Source organism: Vulpes lagopus, chromosome 14, assembly GCF_018345385.1.
Source record: "Vulpes lagopus strain Blue_001 chromosome 14, ASM1834538v1, whole genome shotgun sequence".
NCBI classification, from domain to species: Eukaryota; Metazoa; Chordata; class Mammalia; order Carnivora; family Canidae; genus Vulpes; species Vulpes lagopus.
In genome coordinates, this window is record NC_054837.1 from 20,695,881 (window position 1) to 20,720,566 (window position 24,686).

Sequence of the window (24,686 nt, forward strand, 5' to 3'; positions counted from 1 at the left end):
TACAAAAACCAATCTTTAAACCAGTGGTTAATCTGTAACCAGTGTAAGGCCTTGGGCAATGTCACTAAACTTCTGATCCTCAGTTTCCTTATTTGCCAAATAAAGAATAACTAGCATTACTTTCTATTTGAGTAGGTACCATGTATGATGTCCTTTGGAAATTTAAACTGTTATTTGGTTGGGAAGTAATCTTTTTTTCATAACTTCTTTCAGGGATAGGCTGACTAAAAACTCCTCGTCTTTTTCCACAAAGACCTGTAAATAAGGCAGATTTGAAAAAGAAAATAGTAATACAGCCCCTACCCCAAAAGGTACAAAAGTGCATTCAGTAATTAAAACTACTTTTGATGAGCAGCTGTTCACTGTAAAGGGCTCTAGAAGCAAGGATGGCTACATGTCACCCACCAGTGGCAGAGCAACTGTGACACCAATGGCAACTATTTAAACGCCTTTAACCCAGAGAAGGAAACCCAGGAGAAATTTGCTTCACGAAGTGTGCCAGATGCAGAGCTGCAAATCTCAAATGAGCTGTTTAAAGAAGAGGGATCTGTTTACTCTTCAGAGGAAAATTAGTCTTTTCAGGGAAGATAAGCTCCAGCTAGTATGCACACTGTATCCTTTGTGTGTGGGGAAGACTGTCAGAGGCAGACTGAGGAATACAGCTCCCAAAAGGCAGGAAACAGACAAAGCACCTGTTTGCACAACTTCCTCCCACATGTGTCACACCTCAGATACCAACTCACTAAGAGTAGCTTTTCTGGGAGCTTAGAGTGTGGGAGTGGGTGAGGAGATGGGGCATCACAGGGCAAGGTCAGGGAGGGAAAGTGGGCACTCATCAGAATACAGCTCCAGAAGCTCTGAATGAGTAAATACTCAGGTGACAACCTAACCAAAAGCACCAGAATAGTATCGCAGGTACTCAGAGAGCTCAGATGGGAGATTTCACTCAAAATTTCACCTCAGTATGAAAGAATTCTCATTTTTCTACTAATGTGAAACATGGATGTTTATTTTATTTTATTTTAAAGATTTTATTTATTTATTCATAGAGATGCAGAGAGAGAGAGAGAGAGGCAGAGACACAGGCAGAGGGAGAAGCAGGCTCCATATAGAGAGCCTGACGTGGGACCCGATCCAGGGTCTCCAGGATCACGCTCTGGGCTGCAGGCAGCGCTAAACCACTGCACCGCCGGGGCTGCCCCTAACATGGATGTTTAAAGGATAGCTCAAATTTAATAGTCTAAAAACAATTATTCGATTTTATATTCCAACCTACCTCTCCTCTAGTCTTTGGTCTCTTAACTTAGTAGCTCGTGACAAACATCTAGGAACCATTTTTTATTTCTTTCCTTATTCCCTTTCTCACATTTATCCATCCCATTAACAAGTCTTATTGGTTCTACCTTCAAAACATACACCCAATCTAACCCTTCTCACCACCTCCATGACCTACCATCAACTGTCCCCTTGGTGAGTCCTTCAATGATCTCCATGCTTTTACCGCAGGCCCCCACAATCCATTCTCCCACAGTAGCTACCATAATCTTTTAAAAACAGTAATCAGTTAGGTCATGATGCTCCCCTGCCAGAAACAGATCACTGGCTTCTCAGCACACTGAATAAAATCCCAAATCTGTGTCATAGCTTCGTAAGGCCCTACAGAATATGGCTATAGACTCCCTCTGACCTCATCACCTACACCCTTCCCAAGCTGACTATGCTCCAGTCACATCAACCTGCTTTCCTTTTATTCCTAGGCTTTTAAGTGCCTGGAATGTTCTTGCACTCCTTTTTATCTATCAGATGTCTGCTCAAACCTCATCTCTTCAAAGGTTCCTACTTGACAACCCTATCCAAAATTAAGTTGTCCCTATGGCTACCACTTTCTCCCTTTTACCTGGCTATACCTTATGTCTAGCACTTACCACTTCCTCATTTATATTATTTATGTATTTCTTTCTTTACTGTCAACCTCCTACATTATTTTTCACAGGGAATTTATTTTGTTCGCCACAGTATCTCTATTACACAGAACAGTGCTTTCATACATAGCTGGTACACACCATAAATATTTGTTGAATGACTTTTCCTTTTTGTTACCAAACATATATAAAGACAATTACATAAAACACATATGTACTGTTTAATAAATAATTGTCAAGCAAATATCCATTTAATTACCACCAATGCCAAGAAGCAGAATATCCTCCTCCCCAAGCACCTTTCCATGATGACAACTCTCTCCCCTTCACACTCCTCAGGTAATCATTATCCTTAATTTTGTGATAAAAATTACTTCAGCATTCTTTATAGTTTTACTGCTTATGCATGAAGAATGATAAGCTATTCAGCTTAAAGATAAATGCAGGGTGCCTGGGTGGCTCAGTGGTTGAGCATCTGCCTTGGGCTCAGGTCGTGATCCTGGGGTCCTCAGATCAAGTTCAGCACTGGGCTCCCTGCAGGGAACCTGCTTCTCCCTCTGCCTATGTCTCTGCCTCTCTGCGTCCCTCATGAATAAAATCTTTAAAAAAAATAAAGGTAAGTGCTAGGGGGAATAAAAATATGAAAACACTTGGGGGGGCACGACAATATCTATTAAAAATTTAAATGTATATATCTTTTGACCTACATACCTCACTTCTAGGAATTCATCCCAGAGAAAGGCTGATATAAGAGTTCAAAAATGTAAACAAGGATGTTCACTGCAACATTTATAACTAAAATGTTGTAACCAATGCATATGGTTTTCAATAGGAAATGGTTACACTAACTATGGTATACCCCCTTTTTTTTTATGGTATACCCTTTTGAATGTAGGATACTATATACAATCATTAAAAATACGAAAAGGGCAGCCCCGGTGGCACAGCGGTTTAGCGCCCCCTGCGGCCCAGGGTGTGATCCTGGGGACCTTGGATCGAGTCCCACGTTGGGCTCCCTGCGTGGAGCGTGCTTCTCCCTCTGCCTGTGCCTCTGCCCCTCTCTCTCTGTGTCTCTATAAATAAATAAAATCTTTAAAAAATAAATGAAAAAAAAAAAACTCCAAGATACTGTAAGTAAAAAAATTAACAAGACATTTTTGTTTATAAAGAACAAAGCGAAAACAGAAAAGTGTATAAGAGAGACATGGAAAAATACAAATATATTAACATCAAAAGGTTATTAGTATTTTGACAGGATCATGGGGGATTTTCACTGTTTACATCAAACATTTCTGTTATTGTCTAAATTTACTTAACAATGAAACATGAGTTCTTTTTGCCATTGGGGGGGAAAAGCACTGTATACATTTTTAAATGAAAAACCTATGAGTGGAAACTTAGGGCAGAGGCAAACTTAGAATCCTTGATATCTTGTAAAAAATATTCAGCGAGGGGATCCCTGGGTGGCGCAGCAGTTTGGCGCCTGCCTTTGGCCCAGGGCGCAATCCTGGAGACCCGGGATCGAATCCCACGTCAGGCTCCCGGTGCATGGAGCCTGCTTCTCCCTCTGCCTATGTCTCTGCCTCTCTCTCTCTCTCTCTCTGCGTGACTATCATAAATAAAGAAAAATTAAAAAAAAATATTCAGCGAGGCTTAGTTCCTTAAGAATCTACTCCTATCCGGATCCCTGGGTGGTGCAGCAGTTTAGCCCCTGCCTTTGGCCCAGGGTGTGATCCTGGAGACCTGGGACCAGATCCCACATCTGGCTCCCTGCATGGAGCCTGCTTCTCCCTCTCCCCGTGTCTCTGCCTCTCTCTCTCTCTCTCTCTGTGATTATCATGAATAAATAAATAAAATCTTTAAAAAAAAAAAAAAAGCACTCCTATCTTAGCTAGATAAACTAAGTTTCACTGGGTGCAAAATTTTAATAGATTTCAAACTGCCTGGCTTCACCTAACTACAAGTGAATCTTTGTTCCTTCATTTCAAGCTCTTCATTACTCATCTCCAGATTATCCCTCCAGGCATCTCTTGGTCTAAACCCTTCCAGTTTAAAATGTAGGCTTTGATGTCTCCTGGTCTTGGACCTATGCCTGACTTCCTGTTAAATTCTTTCTGTCCCCCTCCCTATCTGTGATTCTATAGTAACAATCTTTTATGGTTTCACACACCTTTTGGAACAGGTCTTTTTGTATACTGCCTCCAATACAGGTTCTCCCTTTGGCACAATTAGTAATACCCAAAGCCACAGTGACTAGGCACATGATCAAATTCTGGTTGTGAGGAAGGAGGGAGAGATTTGTTAGAGACACTTACAGAACTGCAATGACAGGGAAAAGAACTGGGATGCCTGGGTGGCTCAGCGGTTTAGCACCTGCCTTTGGCCCAGGGCCTAATCCTGCAGACCTGGGATCGAGTCTGTGTCAGGCTCCCTGCATGGAGCCTGCTTCTCCCTCTGCCTGTGTCTCTGCCTCTCTCTCTCTATGTCTATCATAAATAAATACAATTTAACAAAAAAAAAAAAAAAAGGAGAAAAATAACGATTTTTTTTTTTTTAAGAGAGAGTGAGAGAGAGAGAGAAAGTACATGAGAGCAGAGGGAAGAGGCAGAGAAGTAGAAAATCTCAAGCAGACTCTACTCACTGCAGAGTTCAATGCAGGGTTTAATCTCATGACCCTGAGATCATGATCTGAGCCAAAATCGAGTCAGACACCTAACTGTCTGAGCCACCCAGGTGCCAGAAGATAATGACTTCTAAGGTGAATTCTCAAGAGTTTAGCACCCAGGGCTGAACACAGAACAACTATACATCCTCATGAGACTGTTCAAAAGCAGTCACTATCAGATTTCCAAAGGGAAACCTTTGACAGTCTCCACACTATAGGCCATTTTGGATCTTAAGATAGGTAAGATGACAAGACAGCTGGAGGTAGAGAGGTCTTTTGTCTAGAGTGTATACACCCAGCAAGGGAGAGAGGGAGCCATAATGACATCCAAACCCAAATAATAGCCAATCCTCCTATGAGACAACAAAGTTTTTTCGTAAAACCTAAAATGCTGATTTCTATCTCCATTAGCAAGGTCAGAAGACCACAGGGCCAGTCACTCAGAAACTGACCAACATAAAGGTTACTGGAGAAACCACAGCACAACACAAAAGTACTTGCAGGCTTTAAGTCAATACACAAAAGCTCTGGGGGTGACTCAATCAGTTAGATATGTACCTTTGGCTCAAGTCATGATCCTAGGGTTCTGGGATCCCCCAGTCAGGCTCCCTGCTCAATGGAGAGCCTGCTTCTCTCTCTCCCTCTGCTGCCCCACTGCTTGTGCTTTCTTTCTCTCCCTGTCAAATAAATAAATAAAATCTTTAAAAAAAAATACACAAAAATAAAAAAAATAAAAATAAATAAAAAATAAATAAAAAATAAAAAATACACAAAAACTCTGTTCATTTTGTAGTCACTCTTCTCAATTCAAGGAAGGCTGAGTTGTTTTTTTTTTTTAAGATTTTATTTATTCATGATAGACACAGAGAGAGAGAGAGAGAGAGAGGCAGAGACACAGGCAGAGGGAGAAGCAGGCTCCATGCAGGGAGCCCGATGTGGGACTCGATCCCGGGTCTCCAGGATCATACCCCGGGCTGAAGGCGGCACCAAACCGCTGGGCCATCAGGGCTGCCCAGGAAGGCTGAGTTTTTATGCAATTCCAGGAGTATCTATGAAGACAACACTAGATGTCTAGGCAACTGAGTCACCATTATCTGTACCTTGTCTGTCACAGTGTTGACATCCAGTCTCTTGGATCACTGGTTTCCAAACAGCACACATAAGCCTAAGAATGCATTTGAAACAGTCCAGAGTACCTCAAGAGAGTGCATGAAAGGGTAGTATATTTTTCAGAAAGATATAGTTCTAAACATTCCTTTATTAAGTATCTTTGCTTGTCATTTAACAAAAAAACAACCAGCATTTATTTAATGCTCACTCCACTGGATACCTGTTTATAACAAACAATAAACAAGCCAGATGTGTATATCCAGACCATAGTCCCTGATCCCAAAGACTCTGCAGTCTAATAGCATCCGTCAAAGAATGCTATTCTTCCATCTCTTCTATGGCTGCTTCTACACCCTTGCAGGTCTCACCTCAAATTTTATCTCCTCAGAGAGAACCCATCCCTACCTGCCCTTTCTAAAGTTGCTCTCTTCTTTCTGGCCATTTGCCATCACATCACCATTCATAGGACCTACTACAACCTATAATTATCTTGTGGATTTGTTTAGTTATTTATATACTTCTTCCTACAAGCTTCGCATATCAGACGTCTTATGTTCTCCACTGTATCCCCTGTGCCTTATTCAATAAATATTTACTGAACGTTGAATTAAAGGAGAAATAAATAAATAAATATCTCACTTTTATTCAAAAGAATGGAAAGCCAGTTAGTCATTAAAGGAGAAAGAGGTAGATCTAGAACATTTTCAAAGACTACAATTAAGAGTACAAAAGCATCTGAAATCTCTCCCCACTGGTCATAGTAGCCCTCAGTCATATGGTCACAGGCATATGTATCTTTGGTGTGACCATATATTATTGAATGTATGGAACCTGCAAGGAAAGTGGCATCCCTGTGAACACCTACCACACATAGCACTAATATCCATCCAAGAGTCGGACCTATTGGCAAGAAACACCTCAAAATGGTTGCTATGGGTTGAGATTCATTATGTTAAAGTCCAAACCCCAGTACCTCAGAAAATGACCTTTTTGGAGACAAAGTTTTTTTTACAGTGGCAATCCAATTAAAAAGCAGTTATTAGGCTGGGCCCCAATCCAATATGTTGTTCTTATAAAGAGAGGAAATTTGGAAACAGAGTTACATACAAAGGAAGAGACATAAGGAGAAGATAGCCATCTATAAGCCAAGGAGCAAGATCTGAACAGATCTTTCCTTCATAGTCCTAGAGAGAAATCAACCCTTATGATGCCTTGATTTTGAACCTCCAGCCTCCAGAACTGTGAGACAATACATTTCTGTTGTTTAAGCTACCCAGTCTGCGGTACTTCGTAGCACAGCAGCCCTAGCACACTATAGTTTTCTAAAACCTTCTGAAATCTTTATTTTGTTATCTTGGCTCTTCAGTCATGAATAAATGTTAGGATTTTTTTTCGCTAAAAAAAAAATCCATATAGCATTGGAAATCCATGGAGAAATAAACAGTGTTGAGATGTAATCCATATAGAAAACATAACTGGATTCCTATGTCATCTCACACTACAAAGTTCTAGACAGATTAAAGATCTAAATGTAAAATGCCTTAAGTTTTTAAGTAATTAATATGGGAAAATACATTTAAGACTTGGAAAACGGGATAAAACAAAACACAAAAGAATAAATCATAAAGGAAATAATTAATAAATTTAACTTCACTGAAAGGGCACACTTCTGTTTAGTAAAATATTCCAGAAACAAAGAGAAAATAGAATAGTACCAAGAACTTGTAAAAACATACTTATACACCAGTAAGAAAACAAGTGAAGGATATAAACAGGCAATTCACAATAAACAAAAACAAAAGATGTCCAACCTCACTAGCAATTCATGAAATAAAAATTAAAACAATAAAAAATTTTGAAACCCCTAAGAATAAAAATTCCGGGGATCCCTGGGTGGCGCAGCGGTTTGGCGCCTGCCTTTGGCCCAGGGCGCGATCCTGGAGACCCGGGATCGAATCCCACGTCGAGCTCCCGGTACATGGAGCCTGCTTCTCCCTCTGTCTGTGTCTCTGCCTCTCTCTCTCTCTCTCTCTCTCTCTCTGTGCGACTATCATAAATAAATAAAAATTAAAAAAAAAAAGAATAAAAATTCCGTATCACATACAGGAGACTGATTTTTTTTCAATTTTTATTTATTTATGATAGTCACACAGGGAAAGAGAGAGAGAGGCAGAGACACAGGCAGAGGGAGAAGCAGGCTCCATGCACCGGGAGCCCGACGTGGGATTTGATCCCGGGTCTCCAGGATCGCGCCCTGGGCCAAAGGCAGGCGCCAAACCGCTGTGCCACCCAGGGATCCCTGGGAGACTGATTTTTAAGACTGGACAAGTAACCAAGTGTCAGTGAAGATGTGAACAATCACACATACTGGCTCTCACAAACACTGCTGAAGATGTGAAGATGTAAATTTGTACAACAATTTTGGAGAGTCATTTGGCAATATCTCATGAGGCCGAAGAGGTCTTTACTCTAGAACCAAGCAATTCCACTCCTAGGTTAACCACGTAACTCAAAACCACAAGAACAGTCACTATAGGAAAGTGTATAATAATGAAAAATTGGGAACTTAAATGTTTATCAAAAAAATGTTTATCAAAAAAAGAATGGAAATATTTTGTACAAATATATTTGTGTTATTGCACAAATAACAAACATTTGAAATAAGTGAACTAGAACTGTATTTATTAATCTAGGTCAATCCCTAAAACGTAACCTTGAGCAAAAAGAATGAAGTGTAGAATGGTGTGAATATGATGCTGCCATTTACTATGTTTGAAACATGGGAATATTATTATACATTTTTAGTGGATATAGAATGTATAATAGGATATATATGTTCACATGCATGCACACGTGTACATGTATGTAGTACAAACACATGAATAAGAAGAATAAATGGAAAAATGGAGAGGACATAAGACCTTCAAATGTATCAATTATGTTTTATCTCTTTAAAAAACCTGAATACAGGGATGCCTGGGTGGTTCAGCGGTTTAGTGACTGCCTTCAGCTCAGGGTGTGATCCTGGGGTCCTGGGATCGAGTCCCGCATCAGGCTCCCTGCATGGAGCCTGCTTCTCCCTCTACCTATGTCTCTGTCTCTCTCCCTCCGTGTCTCTCATGAATAAATTAAATCTTTAAAAAATTAAAATAAAAAAACCGAATACAACAAAATATTAAGATTTTATGAAGTTGGATTTATATCATTCTCTGCAGTTTTCTGTTTGAAGTATGTTATGGTTTTTAAAATTTTTTAAAAGATTTTATTTATTTACTCATGAGAGACAGAGAGAGAGAGAGAGAGAGAGAGGCAGAGACACAGAGAGAGGAGAAGCAGGCTCACAGGGAGCCCGACATGGGACTCGATCCTGGGTCTCCAGGATCACACCCTGGGCTAAAGGCATCGCTAAACCGCTGAGCCACCTGGGCTGCCCTGTTATGTTTTTTTTTTTTAAGATTTTTATTTATTTATTCATACAGATGCAGAGAGAGAGAGAGAAAGAGAGAGAGAAGCAGAGAGAGAAGCAGGCTCTATGCAGAGAGCCTGACATGGGACTCGATCCTGGGTCTCCAGGATCACGCCCTGGGCTGAAGGCATCGCTAAACCGCTGAGCCACCTGGGCTGCCCTGTTATGTTTTTTTTTTTTTAAGATTTTTATTTATTTATTCATACAGATGCAGAGAAAGAGAGAGAAAGAGAGAGAGAAGCAGAGAGAGAAGCAGGCTCTATGCAGAGAGCCTGACGTGGGACTCAATCCAGGGTCTCCAGGATCACGCCCTGGGCTGCAGGCGGCGCTAAACCGCTACGCCACCGGGGCTGCCCTGTTATGTTTTTTTAAATGGAAAAAGCAAAAATCTGTATTATAGCCCAGTACATACTCAACAGTCATTAAGTCTGTATATATTCAGTCCTGCAGTATGAAGCTCTGACCCCTAGTAGAGAAAATGCGATTAGGATTAAGCATATGGTTCTGCTGTTGGCAGGATGAGAAGCAAGGGAAGGAGGGGGGGTAAAAGGTTCAGATGATATTTCATGTATAAAACTGTAAGGGAAAAGTATAAGAAAATTTCCTAGTCAGTTTCTACAAACTCTAGAACTATCTATTTCGGGGAAGGAAAACTTTAGAAGTCCCTAAGCAATTTTAAATCCTCCCCCTCTTTTTTTTTTTAAGAAGAAGAAATCAATAATTTTTTCTATTCTTTGGTCAACAAGTCTGACCTTAGTGTTTACAAAGTTGCGTGAGCAATGTTTTAATTAGTACAAACTGTGAAAATGACTTAACTCTTACTGAAGTTTCTAATACTATGGAGATTCATTTTGCAAATATCTTAACATCAACTGCTTCTGACGGCTGAAAAGGTTACTGACATTATTATGAACAAGACTGTCTATACTGTTGAAATCCCTATTTTGGCTTGCTGCCCTACACACAAACTGTAAGACGTTTCCACAGGTCCTAAACTGTGGTATAAGCTGCAGCAGGTTAAATTAGTGAAAGATCACTTTAGAACACTTTCACACTGATCAGAACACTCTGTTTTGCTGCTACTGCTGGGGAGAAAATCATCTAGGGGCTCTCTGGAGGATTCTGCTATAATGCTAACAAAAAGTATTGTATTAGACATGTATCAGAGGGATTTTCAAAAAACCTCCACTTTAAGTTCTACATGAAATACTCTTCTTAAGCGACAAGCATAGCCCATGTCTCTCCTATTCTCTTCCCAAAAGCAAGACCCATTGTATTCTTTCTACTTTTGAGGTAGGATTATAAGTGTCTAACACGCCCTATTAAACCCCACTGTCAATGCCATCATGGTGTTACTTTATAACTCCAAAACTGAACTACACATTTTCCAAATACGTCAGCCTGAGTTTCATAAAGATAAGACTCACAGAATCTTAGACACTAGGAAAGAATTTAGAGGGCATTTTACCCAAAATGAACAAATAAACTCAAAAAATGGTATCCCCAGAGTATATGAAGGATACTCTAGAGGATACAAGATGCCATAGAATGAACCTGACTCAACTCCTAGAAGGATCATTTTTACTCAAATATTTCTGAATAGAGATTTAATTGTGAGACAAAACATTTTCAGGCACTAATATATGCTGGGGACATTTCAGATTTTTCTGTCATCAGGTTAGAGAATCCATGTTTGACTAGATACAAAAATCCCTTCTACGCAAAGAAACGATAATTATAAATCATGGCTACTATCAACTAAGTACTTACAATATGCTAGACACTATAGTTGGAGTTTTACATATGTTATCTCAGTCCTCCAAACACTACCAGGTAATAGCAATAATTGTTTCTATGTTACGAGGAAGGAAACTAAGGTGAAAAAAGGTGAAAAACCTTTCCCATGTTCACCCAGCTAGTAATAGGAGTTGGTATGTGGCCCAGGGCCATCTGGCTCCAACTGTGATCTTAATTGCTGCCTCAGAAATGTGAAACTGAGGCACAGAAACCCTGAGTCTTAAATTAGAAAAGCCTTAAAAAAGCCACATGCTTTTCTGTCTCTCAAGTTTTCCCAGCTATAAGATTAGAATACCTATCTCTTCCTTCATGATAATGAGGATCCAGAAGTTTATGTGATATATATGCTCTCAGCATCCTATGTTAGAGCTGAAAAGAAGCTTGGTCACATAAAAACTTGTACATGAATGTTTATGGCAACCTTATTCATAATAGCCAAAAAAATGGAAACAACCCAAATGTCCATCAACTAATGAAGAAACAAAATGTGTTATGTCCATACAATGGAATATTTTTCAGCCATAAAAATTAGGTATTGATATACGCTACAATGCAGATGAACCTTGAAACATATTAAGGGAAAGAGGCGGGGATCCCTGGGTGGCGCAGCGGTTTGGCGCCTGCCTTTGGCCCAGGGCGCGATCCTGGAGACCCGGGATCGAGTCCCACATCGGGCTTCCGGTGCATGGAGCCTGCTTCTCCCTCTGCCTGTGTCTCTGCCTCTCTCTCTCTCTCTCTCTGTGTGACTATCATAAATAAATAAAAAAATAAAAAATTTAAGGAAAAGAGGCCAGACAAAAGAATCACATATATATGATTTCATTTCTATGAAATGTCCAGAATAGGCAAATCCATAGAAACAGAAAGCAGATTAGTGGTTACTAGGAAGTCAGGGTATGGAGTAGCAGGTTAGGAGCAATGGACAGTGACTACTAATGGGTATAGGATTTCTTTCTTTCAGGGGGTGAAATGTTCTATAATTAAATCGTGGTGATGGTTGCACAACTCTGAATATATTAAAACCCAGTAAATAATACCTTCAAAAAATGAATGTTATAGTCTGTAAATTACATATCAATAGAGCTGTTATTTTAAAAAAACCAAAACTTTGGAGGCCACTGTGGCAAAAGAAATATACTTAAAGATACTTTGGGGATGCTTGACTGGCTCAGTGTGAAGAGCATGCAGCTCTTGATCTCGAAGTCATGAGTTCAAGCCCCACTTTGGGTACAGAAGTTACTAAAAAAAATGAACTTTAAAATAAAAAAAATACTTTGGACAAAAGCATCACAGAAATATTGTACTACACTTTATATATTATACATTTCATGCTTATAAAGACAATGTTAAATACATTGTAAAAAAAAAAAATCCTGTTCTTCTACTACCTCTGCTGGTTGTTATCTTGTTCAAGGAGAATCTTAATTCACTTCAAAGTACTCAACTCCTCTAGGTCCTGAATACCCAGTTAATAAAATGATAAAATACAATCTAAACTGGCTGCTGATGGAAACCCCTGGGGCTTGTCCTGCTTAAAAAGAGAAAGGGAAAAAAAAGCCTCAATACTCACCAAGGGCCTACATTCAAGGCCAGAAAGGATAACAAGAATCTATATCTAGTAGAAATGCTATCCCTGTATATCCTTTTGGGAACAGCTTACCAGGATTTTCTACAGAGAAATTAGGCAAAGGAACCTCAACTACGAAGACACTGCTTCATTAAAACAGTTGTCAACATTAAAATCCTTACCTTCATATGCTTCAGCATAACATAAACACATTATCATACTTTCATTTCAATGGTATTTATATAAGGTACATATTTTTATCCCCATTTTATGGATAAGTGAGGCACAAAGCCATCCAATGAGAAGCAGAGCCAAGATTCAACATCCATGTAAATCCCAAGTTCTCTGCTCTTTTGTTATGTCATGTTAATATTTGCTTTCTCCCTTCATCTCTCTTGGCCATCTATCTTTCACCAGATCGAAAAGCAGAGTTGAGACTGTTTATGCTCACATTATTTTATAACTGAACTTACCCCAAGAAATAATTTCCCCTTTAATCATTCTGGTTTGCTGTATTCCTTGCATAGGTGTCCATAAGAAACACTTGTGCAGAATTAAGTATTAAGTCAACGCTGCTGAACAAATAAATCTGGCTAGGTGTATCCAGTTAGTTTAATCTTTCATAAATAATGAATGAAGACTCAAAACCTAAAAAATCTTACAAAATCCCTTCCCAGTTGTTGCAAAAGGTTTTAGAACTGAATCAGAAATGTTGCTACTAACCTGACCTTGAAACAACTTCTTGAAGAACTGTCCAATTCTTCCTTTCCAGATAATCAAATGATGATTCAATCCCCTAGAGGGGCGGTGTGCAGGTAAGATCTTTATTTCTACCTATCATCTGGATTCTCACCTTTCACATGTGTTGATATTTCCTGCAAGCAGCTATTTTCCAAGGTATTAGGCATCTTTTTTTCCCCTTTCTTCCCTGTCTCCCTCCCCTTCCTCCCCACTCCCAGTCTCTCCTCAACCTCTTCTCCCCTTTCTCTAGTAGTAGCATTTACCTCACACTTCCTAGTGAGGCATGAAGGTTTTGACCAGTCTCAGAGTATCCATGGGAAGCAACTATGACAAACTAATGAAATAAGGTCACACATTACTACCCACTGAATTAGTGGAAATGCCAAGAATTTACCATGTGTTGCTCTAGCTAAGCCTTTTCCAAAGATCTAAGCATGACCTATGGAATGACACCAGACTAGAATTTCTTTATTCCTCTGATGACTAAAGAGTTAACAGTTCTTTTTTCAAGACATAAGAAGGACTGAGGTACCATAGCAAATTCAGCTTTTAATTTTCAAAAGTAGGTGGATTTGGAGACCAGGGCATTAACAACATTCCTGCATTTGTTATAAAGGTATGTTCTGTATTTAAATTAGATTTCTACCTATTCAGCCCTCAAACTTCTTCTTTGCAATGATTTTGTAATTTTGACCTTGGTTAATTAATACTTTTATCATGTCACCCTATACAGGTACAAGTAAACAATTTTTACTTAATATGAAATAAAAAGAACAAATTTTAAATACAGACACACACATATCTCCTTTCACATTTAAATATGAAGAAATGTACATTCACAAATGTAACATCAATGAAAATCATTTGCTCTAGTAATTTTCCCCAAGTTTTCAGTTTAAAGAAGGCACCATTTAATATTTGAACTAAATGCATTAACATACTTTTGTCTATGACAGACTTAATTACTCTAAGTAAGGAATCAGACCTTTAGAGCTTTCTGAACACCAGAAATCATTAGGCACAGCTCTTTCACTTTAAAAACGAAAAAACTCCCAAGTTAAGTGATTGTCAAAGTCTCATAGCTGACTAATGACAGATAGGGGTTTTAGCTCCTGACTCCTAGTTCATATAGCTAAAGTTCTCAGGTGAAAAATATTTAACTTGTTGATGTCAACGCCAAAGGCAACAAAAATCAGAACTACCCTTACCATATGTATGACTGACATCACACAGTCACTCTGGCTTCCACTTTCAATATTTGATACCATAAATTCTTAACTTGTGACTTACCCTGCTGAGTTGATCCAATAACCTCTGGTTCTGTTCTGATAATTCCTGGACAGCTCGTGTTTTTTCTCTATCTGCTTCCCGTAGGTGAACTTGCTGCCTCTCCAACTCATCCTGAAGTTGTTTTACATCACTCTCCAGTTCTGACACACGTCCTTCCCATTCCCCTTCTCGGTTCTCAAATCGTCTTCTTAGTTCATGTTTCTCTTGTTCTAAGTGCTGGGTGAGAAGCAAAGAGATTTTAAAATTGTTCAAAATTTGCAGTCTCTTCCTTTTTTCTCTTCTCACACTTTCCTAACTTCTCTTTCCCAGTCAGTCAGCACAAAGAAACACTCTGCCACATGGGAAAAGTTGCCCATTTCACAGCTATGAAAATATTCCCTTCTTTCACAGTAGAGAAAGAGTTGGTTTCACAAAGAGAATGTCATTCCTATTTAAAATGCTTAATATTACTATGTTTATTCTTGTCCTTGAAAATGGGATTGTGGACTTAGGAATTCACTTGAAATTCAGCAAGTCATCCAATTAACTGGTGAACTATACATTTAAACAACTTAAGATGAGTGCTTAAGGCTTCTTTTGGAATCATCTATTATGCCTGGCATAATACCAGGCACTTAGAATCAAAGAATTTTCAGAGAATGGAAAGAACTCCAGAGATCTTTCAGATTAACCATCTTTTCTTACAAATGAGGTAACAGAAGATAAGAGGTCAAGTAACAAGCTCAAGGTCAATACTAGTAAACAGCAGAGCTAGGATTGTGTTTAAATCATCTGACTCTGTTTAGTGCTCTAAATCACAATTCAATAAATATTTTTTGTGATATACAGCATTTTATTTCGATATCAAGTAAGTTCAGCTTCAGGTCTACTTTAAATCATTAGCCTTGTATATTTATTTCTGGTCCATCCATTCTTTCTTAAGTACCTTAAATACCATTCTAAGTGCCAATGGGTCAGCCACTGTGCTGGGGATACAGTGAAGAGTAAAACAGACCTGGTCCTTGGATTTACGGAGCTTCCATTCTAGTGGAAAAGACTGATAAAAGGAGTAAGTTGTGTGTGACAAATGGTATGCAGTAAAAGTACAGATGTCTTAAAGTAGCAGCTCAATAAAAAAGGATGCTTTTGAAGGAAATATCTATTTGTTTCTGTGAGATAAATATGGATGTCTCTTTACAGAGGCAAGTATGCTCTACTTAAAAAGCATATTATGGGGGATCACTGAGTGGCTCGGTGGTTTGGTGCCTTCCTTTGGCCCAAGGCATGATCCTGGAGTCCTGGGGTCGGGTCCCACATTGGGCTCCTTGCATGGAGCCTGCTTCTCTCTCTGTGTGTCTCTCATGAATAAATAAATAAAATATTTACTTAAAAAAAAAGCACACTATGTACAAGAAAGCAAAGTCTATACCCCAAGGAGTATATTAAAAAGAAGTTAAAGCAATGGTCCTTAATTAAGGGGAGCTCTCAGAAAAGCTCATATACCCACCTGGACCCCAATCCTAAAGATTATGGTTAGGAATGGGATGAAACCTAGACATGCGTCTATCTATCCATCTATCTGCCTATCTATATTGGCTCTACAGGAAATTCTGATGCAGTGAAGGTTGATAACAAGCACTGCTATTGTTTCAACAAGCTAAGATAAGCACAGGAATCTTCTTCTTCAAGGTAGTCAGTCATCTCTTCTACTTGGGAAGCTATGCTCTTATTCTACCCATGTTCTCACTCCTTGAATATTTTTTGGAATGCTTCTTTTGGAAAGCCTTAAGGGCCAGTGTACAGTTATACAAGAAAATGAAAACCAGTCCCCTTACTTCACATCTAAGATGTGTCTAAAAAAGAGATCACTCCATTTCATCCTGTCATCTTATTCTCTTTTGCTGAGTGACTTGTTGATGTATCTAAAAGTCAAATTTATCCCCCAAAGATGAAAATATATCATGACAAAGCAGTCAAAATAACGTGCCAAAAGATAAAACCAGTGATCCAAAATGAAAATTCTGATCACGTTAGTAAAGGCAGTTTTTACAAAAATAAATGTATGGTCTCCCAGGTTGACAGTTTCTGGGAGATAACTCATTTGGATACAGTGTCTCTACTGTATTTGTTTAAAAATTACTTTATAGTTATACTTTATACAGCTTCAGTTTGGAGCATGTAAGGGAAAGGAAGGACAAGGGAGGGACTTCTACTCAACAGCATGAGAACTTTCTGCTTTATACTTCCCTCACATTGCTAAACTCCAAAAACGAGAATGTTTTAGTCACCGTAGAGACTTCAGAAAGATGAAATGCAAAAACAAATGCTAATTGCAATCCTAAAATTGTGATACTTGGTTTTATTCAGTTTTTCCAAAATGAGAAAGACTGAGCAGAAGGCAACAGCAAGAACTCAGTAATCACAGTGTTACTGAGAGGCCAGATAAATTAGGCTTGTGTTCTAAAAGAACAGAGAGACTTAAAAATATTCAGCAAACAGCTGTTAGTGAACAGCCCAACCAAGCAACTCAAACAATCCAATCCACTTGGAGTTGGGGGAGGGGTTGATACAGGTGGTGCTGATCAGTGTAGTCTGTCCTTATAGTTCTTTGGTCATGTGACAAACTTCCTAATTCAGGTTTCCCTGAACACTGAAAAAAAACAATCAAGACTCTCCTATTAACATACAGAACATACAGAATCTAGCCTTTTGTTTACTCAGAGAAAATAAAGGTTTCCTAAAATTGTATTTTCAACTAAGTGTTAAATTAACCAGGAAACTCTAGACAGCATATTAGAAGTATGACAGTCAGGGGTCATATGTCATTTTATTTTATATTATGTGTCATTGTATATGTTTTATTTAGTTTATATGCTATTTTAAAGTTAACATCTACACCTGAAACGAATAATAATGTTACATTATATATTAGTTATTTTTCAATAAACAAAAGAAGGAAAGTTAACACCAAGACTGTCAAGGTCATCAAAAACAAGGAAAGTGTAAGAAAGTGTTACAGCAAAGACGAAATTAAGATAGGAAAACTAAATGCAATGTATTCAGGATGGGATCCTGGAATAGAAAACACAATAGGTAAAGACTAAGGAAAAACTAAAGAATATATAGTTAACAATTTATCAGTGTTGATTTTTTTTCATTATGGCAAGTGTACCATAACAATACGTTAATAACAGGGGAAATTGGGTGCAGAGCATATGGAGACCTACTGTACCATCTTTCCATGTTTTCTGTAAATCTGAAACCATTCTTAAAAAAAATAAGGTTTACTGAAAACTCTGAAAAAATAAAATATCATCAGCCCGTCTAACATTGGTTGTTACAGAAAATGGATTTCTGCAAAGAATCAAAAAAGCAACACCATTCTCCTAAGTCCAGGATATGGTTCTTGAAAAATACAATGAAAAAGTACCATTTTTAAAGTGGGCCAAGTATTGAATACAAATAAGGGCCTCTGGGTTTGCCTCCCCAAATCTACTAGTGACTGTCATTATGTGATAACTTTCATTTTACTTGTTTTGCCCTTTAAAAAACTATACTAGAATCATTAAGAACTGGCCTAGGGAAGAGAGAAGAAAATGTAGTTGAGGAAAAAGACTATCTCTGCAGTAAGAGATAATTTACTCTCAGCTGGAATAGGAAAAAAGGGGATCTTGCATGTTAAAAACCAAAATATTTAATTTCTGAAGAAAAGTGTTTAAATGTGAGTTAATGTCTTAGTTCACATTTTGGGGGAAAAAACTAAGGACTTGGGTGGATATAAGACTTAAAAGCAAAATGGCTCACTGTAGATGCAGATTTTTTTTTTAAATCTATAAAAAAAAAAAAAAAAAAAAAAAACTCCGCATGTTGAGTGTGGAGCCAGTGGAGGGGGATGGACTCACCCCCCAGAGATCAAGACCTGAGATGAGATCAAGAGTCCAGCACTTAACAGACTGAGTCACCCAGGTGTCCCCAGAAGAAATACATCTTAATAAATAACTTTAAGAATGGGGCACCTAGATGGCACAGTCCGTTAAGTATGGGATTCTTGATTTCAACTGGGGTCTGATCTCAGGGCCCTGAGATGATGGGAGCCAGGTGTGGAGCTCTCTCCTCCCTTGCCCCTCCCCCTACATTCTCTCTCTGTCTCTCTCTCTCTCTAAAATAAATAAATAAATCTTAAAAAAAGAAAACTTTAGGGGGCACCTGGTTGGCTCGGTTGGTGGAGTGTGAGACTCTTGGTCTTCAGTTGTGAGTCTGAGCCCCACTGTGGGCTAGAGATCACCTAAAAAATAAAATCTTAAGGGGTGCCTGGGTGGCTCAGTCAGTTAAGCCCCAGACTCTTGATTTGGACTCAGGTCATAATCTCAGAGTCCTGGGATTAAGCCCCACATGGGACTCTGTGCTTGGTGGGGAATCTGCTTCAGGATTCTCTCTCCTTCACCCACCCCACAAATAAATAAATCTTTAAATAAATAAAATATTTTTAAAAATTACTTTAGAACTTTTAAGCATGTGGAAATATAATTCTGTGAATGAATACAATATAGTCAATTTAAGGGTGGGGAAAAAATAATCAAAATCTTCCAGTCTTTCAAATTGAATTTAACCTTCATTTTAACCCTAAGAGATACACAGCTAAAAAATATTCTGTTAATCTTTAAACCATTAAGGACTTTAAAAAACGTGCCCTCAATGAAAGAGCAGTATAAAATCAAGACTTTATGTTTTATTTATTTTTTTAAGGTTTTATTTATTTATTCACGAGAGACAGAGAGAGGGTGGGGGGCCAGACACAGGCAGAGGGAGAAGCAGGGAGCCATGCCGGGAGCCCAACTTGGGACTCAATCCCAGGACTCCAGGACCACGCCCCAGGCCGAAGGCAGGCACTAAACTGCTAAGCCACCCAGCGATCCCCAAGACTTTATGTTTTAAATGACAAAATAAGATCTTAGGTTTGGCATACAGAACTGGAAAGGTATTCAAATATTAACTAATGAATCGGTAGAAAAAAACCTTGACAGTGGCTTGTTGGTCCTCAAATTAGAATGGTGCCAATTTTGAAATAGTAAGGGAACAAAGGGGACTAAAGAAAAAAAGTCTCATTATTCAACAGTTAAGCCAACATTCTCTAGGAGTCCACTCGTGTTAATTTTTCAAACCAAATCTATGAGAAAATGTGTTTGACTCCACTGACATTTTGTGGAAAATTACAAATGCTTTTTAAAGTAAGGGCCAGTCCCCTACTCTTAAATATCTAATTTAATTGAAAATATAGCAAAGTGGCAGCGTTAAACTTCAGATAGTATTTTATCTAAAAATCTAAAATCTAGGCTGCCTAAAAAAATATACTGGGAGGAAAATTCACTCGCAGGTATCAAATGAAATCATTCTCTACTAGGTTTCTGTCAACTAACAAGAAATAAAAGAATTAACAAGGGAACAATGACAATATCTTTACGAGATATTTCTAAATGTACTTTTAAAAAAACTAAAAATTTTTAATGATCATCTTGAGATATACCTTGAAGAAATAGTATAACAGAACCTTCCAATACTCATCTGCAGGAATGATCAATTTTGTTATGTATACTCACACTTTTAAAAAAATAAACATTTTAAAAATGTGAGTATACATAACAAAATTTACCATCGTAACCATTTTACGTGTACAGTTGAATAGTGTTAAGTACATTCACACTCTTGTGCAACCACAACTTCCACAAATTAGAATAAATGTTTAACACTAGAGTTCACATGGTAACCTGTAGAGGAATGAAGATTTTAAAAACTAGTTTAAGAGCTTTAAACTATTCTATTACTGTCCATTTGTTAATAACAAAAAGTCAAAGATTATTCTTTTACAAAGGAACCCTTCTTGTTACAGAATTTTTATTTTTCTTTTGTTGAAATGTACAAAGGCTCTGCATGGAACCCAGGATGTGTATAATTGCACACTAAGAATTACTCTGAAATCTATCAGTAATCAAACTGATATGTTCCTTTCAAGTTAGCTGTCTCTTCAATCAAGTCCCTCACTGAAAGAATTTAAAATCACAAGTATAAATCTCTGCAGTAGTCCTTCTATATAGAGTCATGTAACCGAATCCCATTTTTAAAAAAAAAGACACCCTTTTATTTTAGACCTCTATTTCAAGTGAAAATTAAGCAATTCAATTCATTGGGTTGCTTTTTTGGCAGTCTACCTATAGGTTTCACAAACCACTTTTCAGAGAGGTATCTCAGGAGTTCATCGACTGGCAGACCTAGTTAAGAGGCCAACTGAACTACAGGGCCTTCACTGGTTTCCTGTTTTCCTTCCTAATTTGTGATTGATAGGTCACTAGACTACAAACACAGGCTAAAATCTTATTACAGAAAAGTTTCTGAATCTACATTCTGACTGTTCAACCAGTAGCATAGATACAGAAGCCGACTAGGGTCAATTTCACACCTTATTCAGGACTGTATTCTTGTAGCTAAGAAAAAGAACTGGTTGCAACCATACTGGGTAACATTAGTAAATGCACAGGCAGAAAAAAATAAGCTCCTCTCTACTGCCACAGATGCCCCCCCACCCCCTTTTGAAAAAAATCTCTGATTTTTAGAAAGGCTGGCATTCCATACCACTCTCAAGGCCCTTTTCCAGGAAAGGGCAAGAAAACAAACAGGCATAGCTCTGAAAGACTTTGGTCCAGAAAATTGGTAGAAATCTTAGACACTTTAAGAGGTATTTATAACAGCTAAAGTAATATGGTTCTCATAAATTGCACTGGCCATTGAATTGCATGCATGAGGCCCAGAACACAGAAGGGTACTGTTTAAATACAAAATACACATAAATACCGAGGTCCAAATTAAATCCACTACCAACAGTCACATGCTGAGCCCAGGCTTGCCTGATTTCTGCAATAGGACCACATTTCCTAATCCCTGAGTATTTGAAGGCTATATAAAGCTCCTTTAGGGGCAGTTGTTTCCCACAACTCTGAGCTGCCGAGAAGTTAAGACAAGGGCATCTGGAGGCCTTAACGCCAAAACTGGAAGGCTTTAGGCTAACACCCTGATTAGAGATTAACTACTCTGGAAACCTGGGGCATATTTTAAATGCTTCCCGACTTTCTCATTTCTGTGTGTAGACATCACCGCAGCGCTGTATAAATTAGCCATACTGTAAGCTCTATTTCAGATGCAGTGTACAGTACATATATAGAACGGCCCACAGCGGGTCTGGCTGGGGCTGTGCCTGGACTCATTTGCTGAAGTCAGGTGGATTCAGTGTTGTCCCGGCCTGATCACTGAAAACCTCCATCCTACCCCTCCGTCCGGGTGGTTTCCCGTAGAGGCAGCGTGAGCAAGGAAGGAATGGGGTGGGTGAGTGGCTCCCCACGCTTCCTACCCAGCCCACCACGAGGGACGTCCTCACCTCCAGCTTGTCTGTCAGCTCCTTGTGCATCTGCTCGTACTGCCGGCTCATGTCCTGGTTCCGCTCGAGCAGTGCCTTGCCCAGCCGGGCCGCCAACACGAGATCCTTCTCCTTCTGCCGGATCACCGACAGCAGCTCGGGATCCTGGGCGGGCGGCGGCTGCAGTTCGGACCCCTCGGCCGGAGGCCCGACCTCGGCCTGAGAATGCTCCCCCGGGTCTGACGGCCGTTCCCCGGCCGCCAGCAGCGCCAGCTCCTCCTCTAACGCCAGTTCCAGCTCCCCGGGGCCCCCGGGAAAGGAGATGAGGGCGGCGGCGGCTGGACTCCCGACTGCGTCCGCGGCCGCGGCGGGCAGCTCCATGCAGCAGGCGCTGTCCGGCTCGGCGGGTGCTGAAGCGCGGCCGGCCAAGCCCAGGCAGAAGGCGGACATGGCCCGCGCGCGCGGAGCCCGCAGCGGTGCGGCCCGGCCGGCGCGCGCCAGGCTGCAGGGGGGAGGGGCCCCGCCGCGCCGCCCCGCGCCCCGCGCCCCGCGCCTCGCCCCGCGGCACGCGCCCCCCGGGTCCCCGCGAGCCCTGGGCGCGGCGCGCGCCGGCCCGCCCCTCCCCCGCGCCGGCGGCACGCGCCCCCTCCCCCCGCCCCGGGGCTCAGCCGCTCGGCGCGCGCTGGGGAAGAGGAGGGGGTGGCAAAGGGGAAAGGCTGAGGAAAGGAAGACCGAGGAGCAGCGAAGCGGGAGGGGAGGTTGCGAGGAACGCCGCCGCCGCCGCCGCCGCCGCCGAGTTTTCAGCCGCCCTGTTGCTGCTGCCGCTGCCGCCGCCGGCCGGGCAGCGCCTCACGGGGCGGGCTGCGCTCCGCTGTCGCTGCGACGCTCGCTGCTGCTGTTGCTGCTGCCGGCGGCCGCTCTCTGCAGCCGCGCTCCATGTCCCTCGGCTCGGCGGCAGCTCCAGCAGCAGCGGCGGCGGCGGCGGCTGCTGCAGGCGCCGAGGCGGCGGCTCCACATCGCGCGCCGCGCAGCCGGGCGGGCTCCTTCCTGCCTCCCTCAGCGCCTCCCGCTTACCGGGCCGGCCGCACCCCGCCCCGGGCTTCCGGCCGCGCCCCCTTTCCCCGCCCCTTGCCGGCGCCTGACGCGCGCGGGCACCTGTTCGCCGCGCCCGCGCGGGATTCGCCGGCTCGCGGGTCTCCTCAGCAGCGCCCAGGTGGCGCCGGCAGCCTTAACCCCTGCGCCGCCTCAAGCCTGAGGGCGGCTGCGCGCGCCGCCTGCGGAGGCGGCTGGCGCATCCCTAACGGTCCGGGCGGCTCCCCGGCGCGGCCACGCCCCCCGCCTTGCGCCCTCGTCGGGTGTGGGCCCGCCCCCGGCACGTTCACCTCGGGGTGTGGCCTCGCGCTCACCTCGCCGCGCGGCCCCGCCCCCCGCCGCGTTCCCACCTACGAGCGCGGCCCCGCCTCCGGGCTCGCGCCCACTCGGGGGTGGGCGTCTCTCGGGGCGGGTGGACGTCAGTTCTGTCGCGCCTTAGGTGGCCTCCGAGAGGACTGCGGACATTCTTCCAAGGCCGAGAGAGACTCGTGGCCACGGAATTTCGGCCTGGGCCCCCACCGGAGCCCGGCAGTCAGGAGAGGGAGCCCTAGAGAGCAAGAGCGGGGGAGGGCTGACTTCAGAACCCCGGCATTTTAATGATGATGACTCAGGGATATGAGGGACCAGATGCCTTGGAGATCAACAGCCCCGAGAGAAACGATTATGTGGAGAAATAACGGAAACTGTTCGCAGATGGGAATATGAAGCAAAGAATCGCCGCGATCATGATTCTGCCTATTAGGTACTTAGTATGGGCCGTGCCCTGTGTTGCGTGCTTTGCACTCGTTATCTTAGATAATCCTCACGAGAACCTGTCAAGTGGGTGCTGTCGCTCTCCGCATTGTACAGGCAGGAAAATTGAGGCCTCAAGAGGTCGAGTTAGCGGCCCAGGTCATTACGAGAGAGCATATCCAGGCAGGCTGACTCCAGGGTTCCCGTAAACCATTCTTCTTTCCTTGCCTCACTCGTGAGAAGTCTCGAGGAAGATAAGTAGTAATTTGTGACCAAGGTGGCCTGGTGGCCATCAGGAAGCGTCCTGCAATGGTCAAAACGAGAATCGAAGAGCCTCCTGGGAGATTCCAGGCAGTTCTTGCTTTAACCAGACAGGTGATGCTCTGTCTCCTGTTTTCAGGAACAATCCCATCTGAAGCTAGAATTGGTCCCTCTTCTTTTCCTCTTTTTTTTTTTTTTAATTTTTATTTATTTATGATAGTCACACCCAGAGAGAGAGAGAGAGGCAGAGACACAGGCGGAGGGAGAAGCAGGCTCCATGCACCGGGAGCCCGATGTGGGATTCGATCCCGGGTCTCCAGGATCGCGCCCTGGGCCAAAGGCAGGCGCCAAACCGCTGCGCCACCCAGGGATCCCTCTTCTTTTCCTCTTGAATAACAACCCACTTTTGAGTTTGGTCATACCTGGATTCTTTTCATCACAGTGAGGTGGAAATTTCAGGACACCAAGAGGCTGAAATGGGTCAAATGGCTTCTCCTGATTTTTATTCTCTATTAAATTCAGAGACTATCAATATTCTAGTGCAGACATGACTTTCTACCCTTAGACTGAACCGCGCGGGTCTGGTTTTGTTTGCTTGTTGATTGGAAAGGAGGCAGACAACTGAGGGATTCCCTCATCGATCTTAGAGCTAAATTTAG

The 24,686-nt window shown here is 41.6% G+C and overlaps 1 protein-coding gene across 5 annotated transcripts in view; it reads right to left on the bottom strand.

Annotated features, from left to right (window-relative positions):
* The window catches only part of BICDL1 (BICD family like cargo adaptor 1), a 108,900-nt gene extending 86,414 nt beyond the window's left edge, over nucleotides 1-22,486 (bottom strand). For all 5 annotated transcript variants that reach the window (XM_041728745.1, XM_041728742.1, XM_041728744.1 and 2 more), the window contains exons 1-2: nucleotides 21,964-22,486; nucleotides 14,559-14,774 (exon numbers count right to left, since the gene is read on the bottom strand). In XM_041728745.1, the coding sequence (XP_041584679.1) occupies nucleotides 14,559-14,774; nucleotides 21,964-22,392 (645 nt within the window). In that variant the 5' untranslated portion in view covers nucleotides 22,393-22,486. The remainder of the gene's footprint in view (nucleotides 1-14,558; nucleotides 14,775-21,963) is intronic.
* Between the last annotated feature and the right edge of the window lie 2,200 nt (nucleotides 22,487-24,686).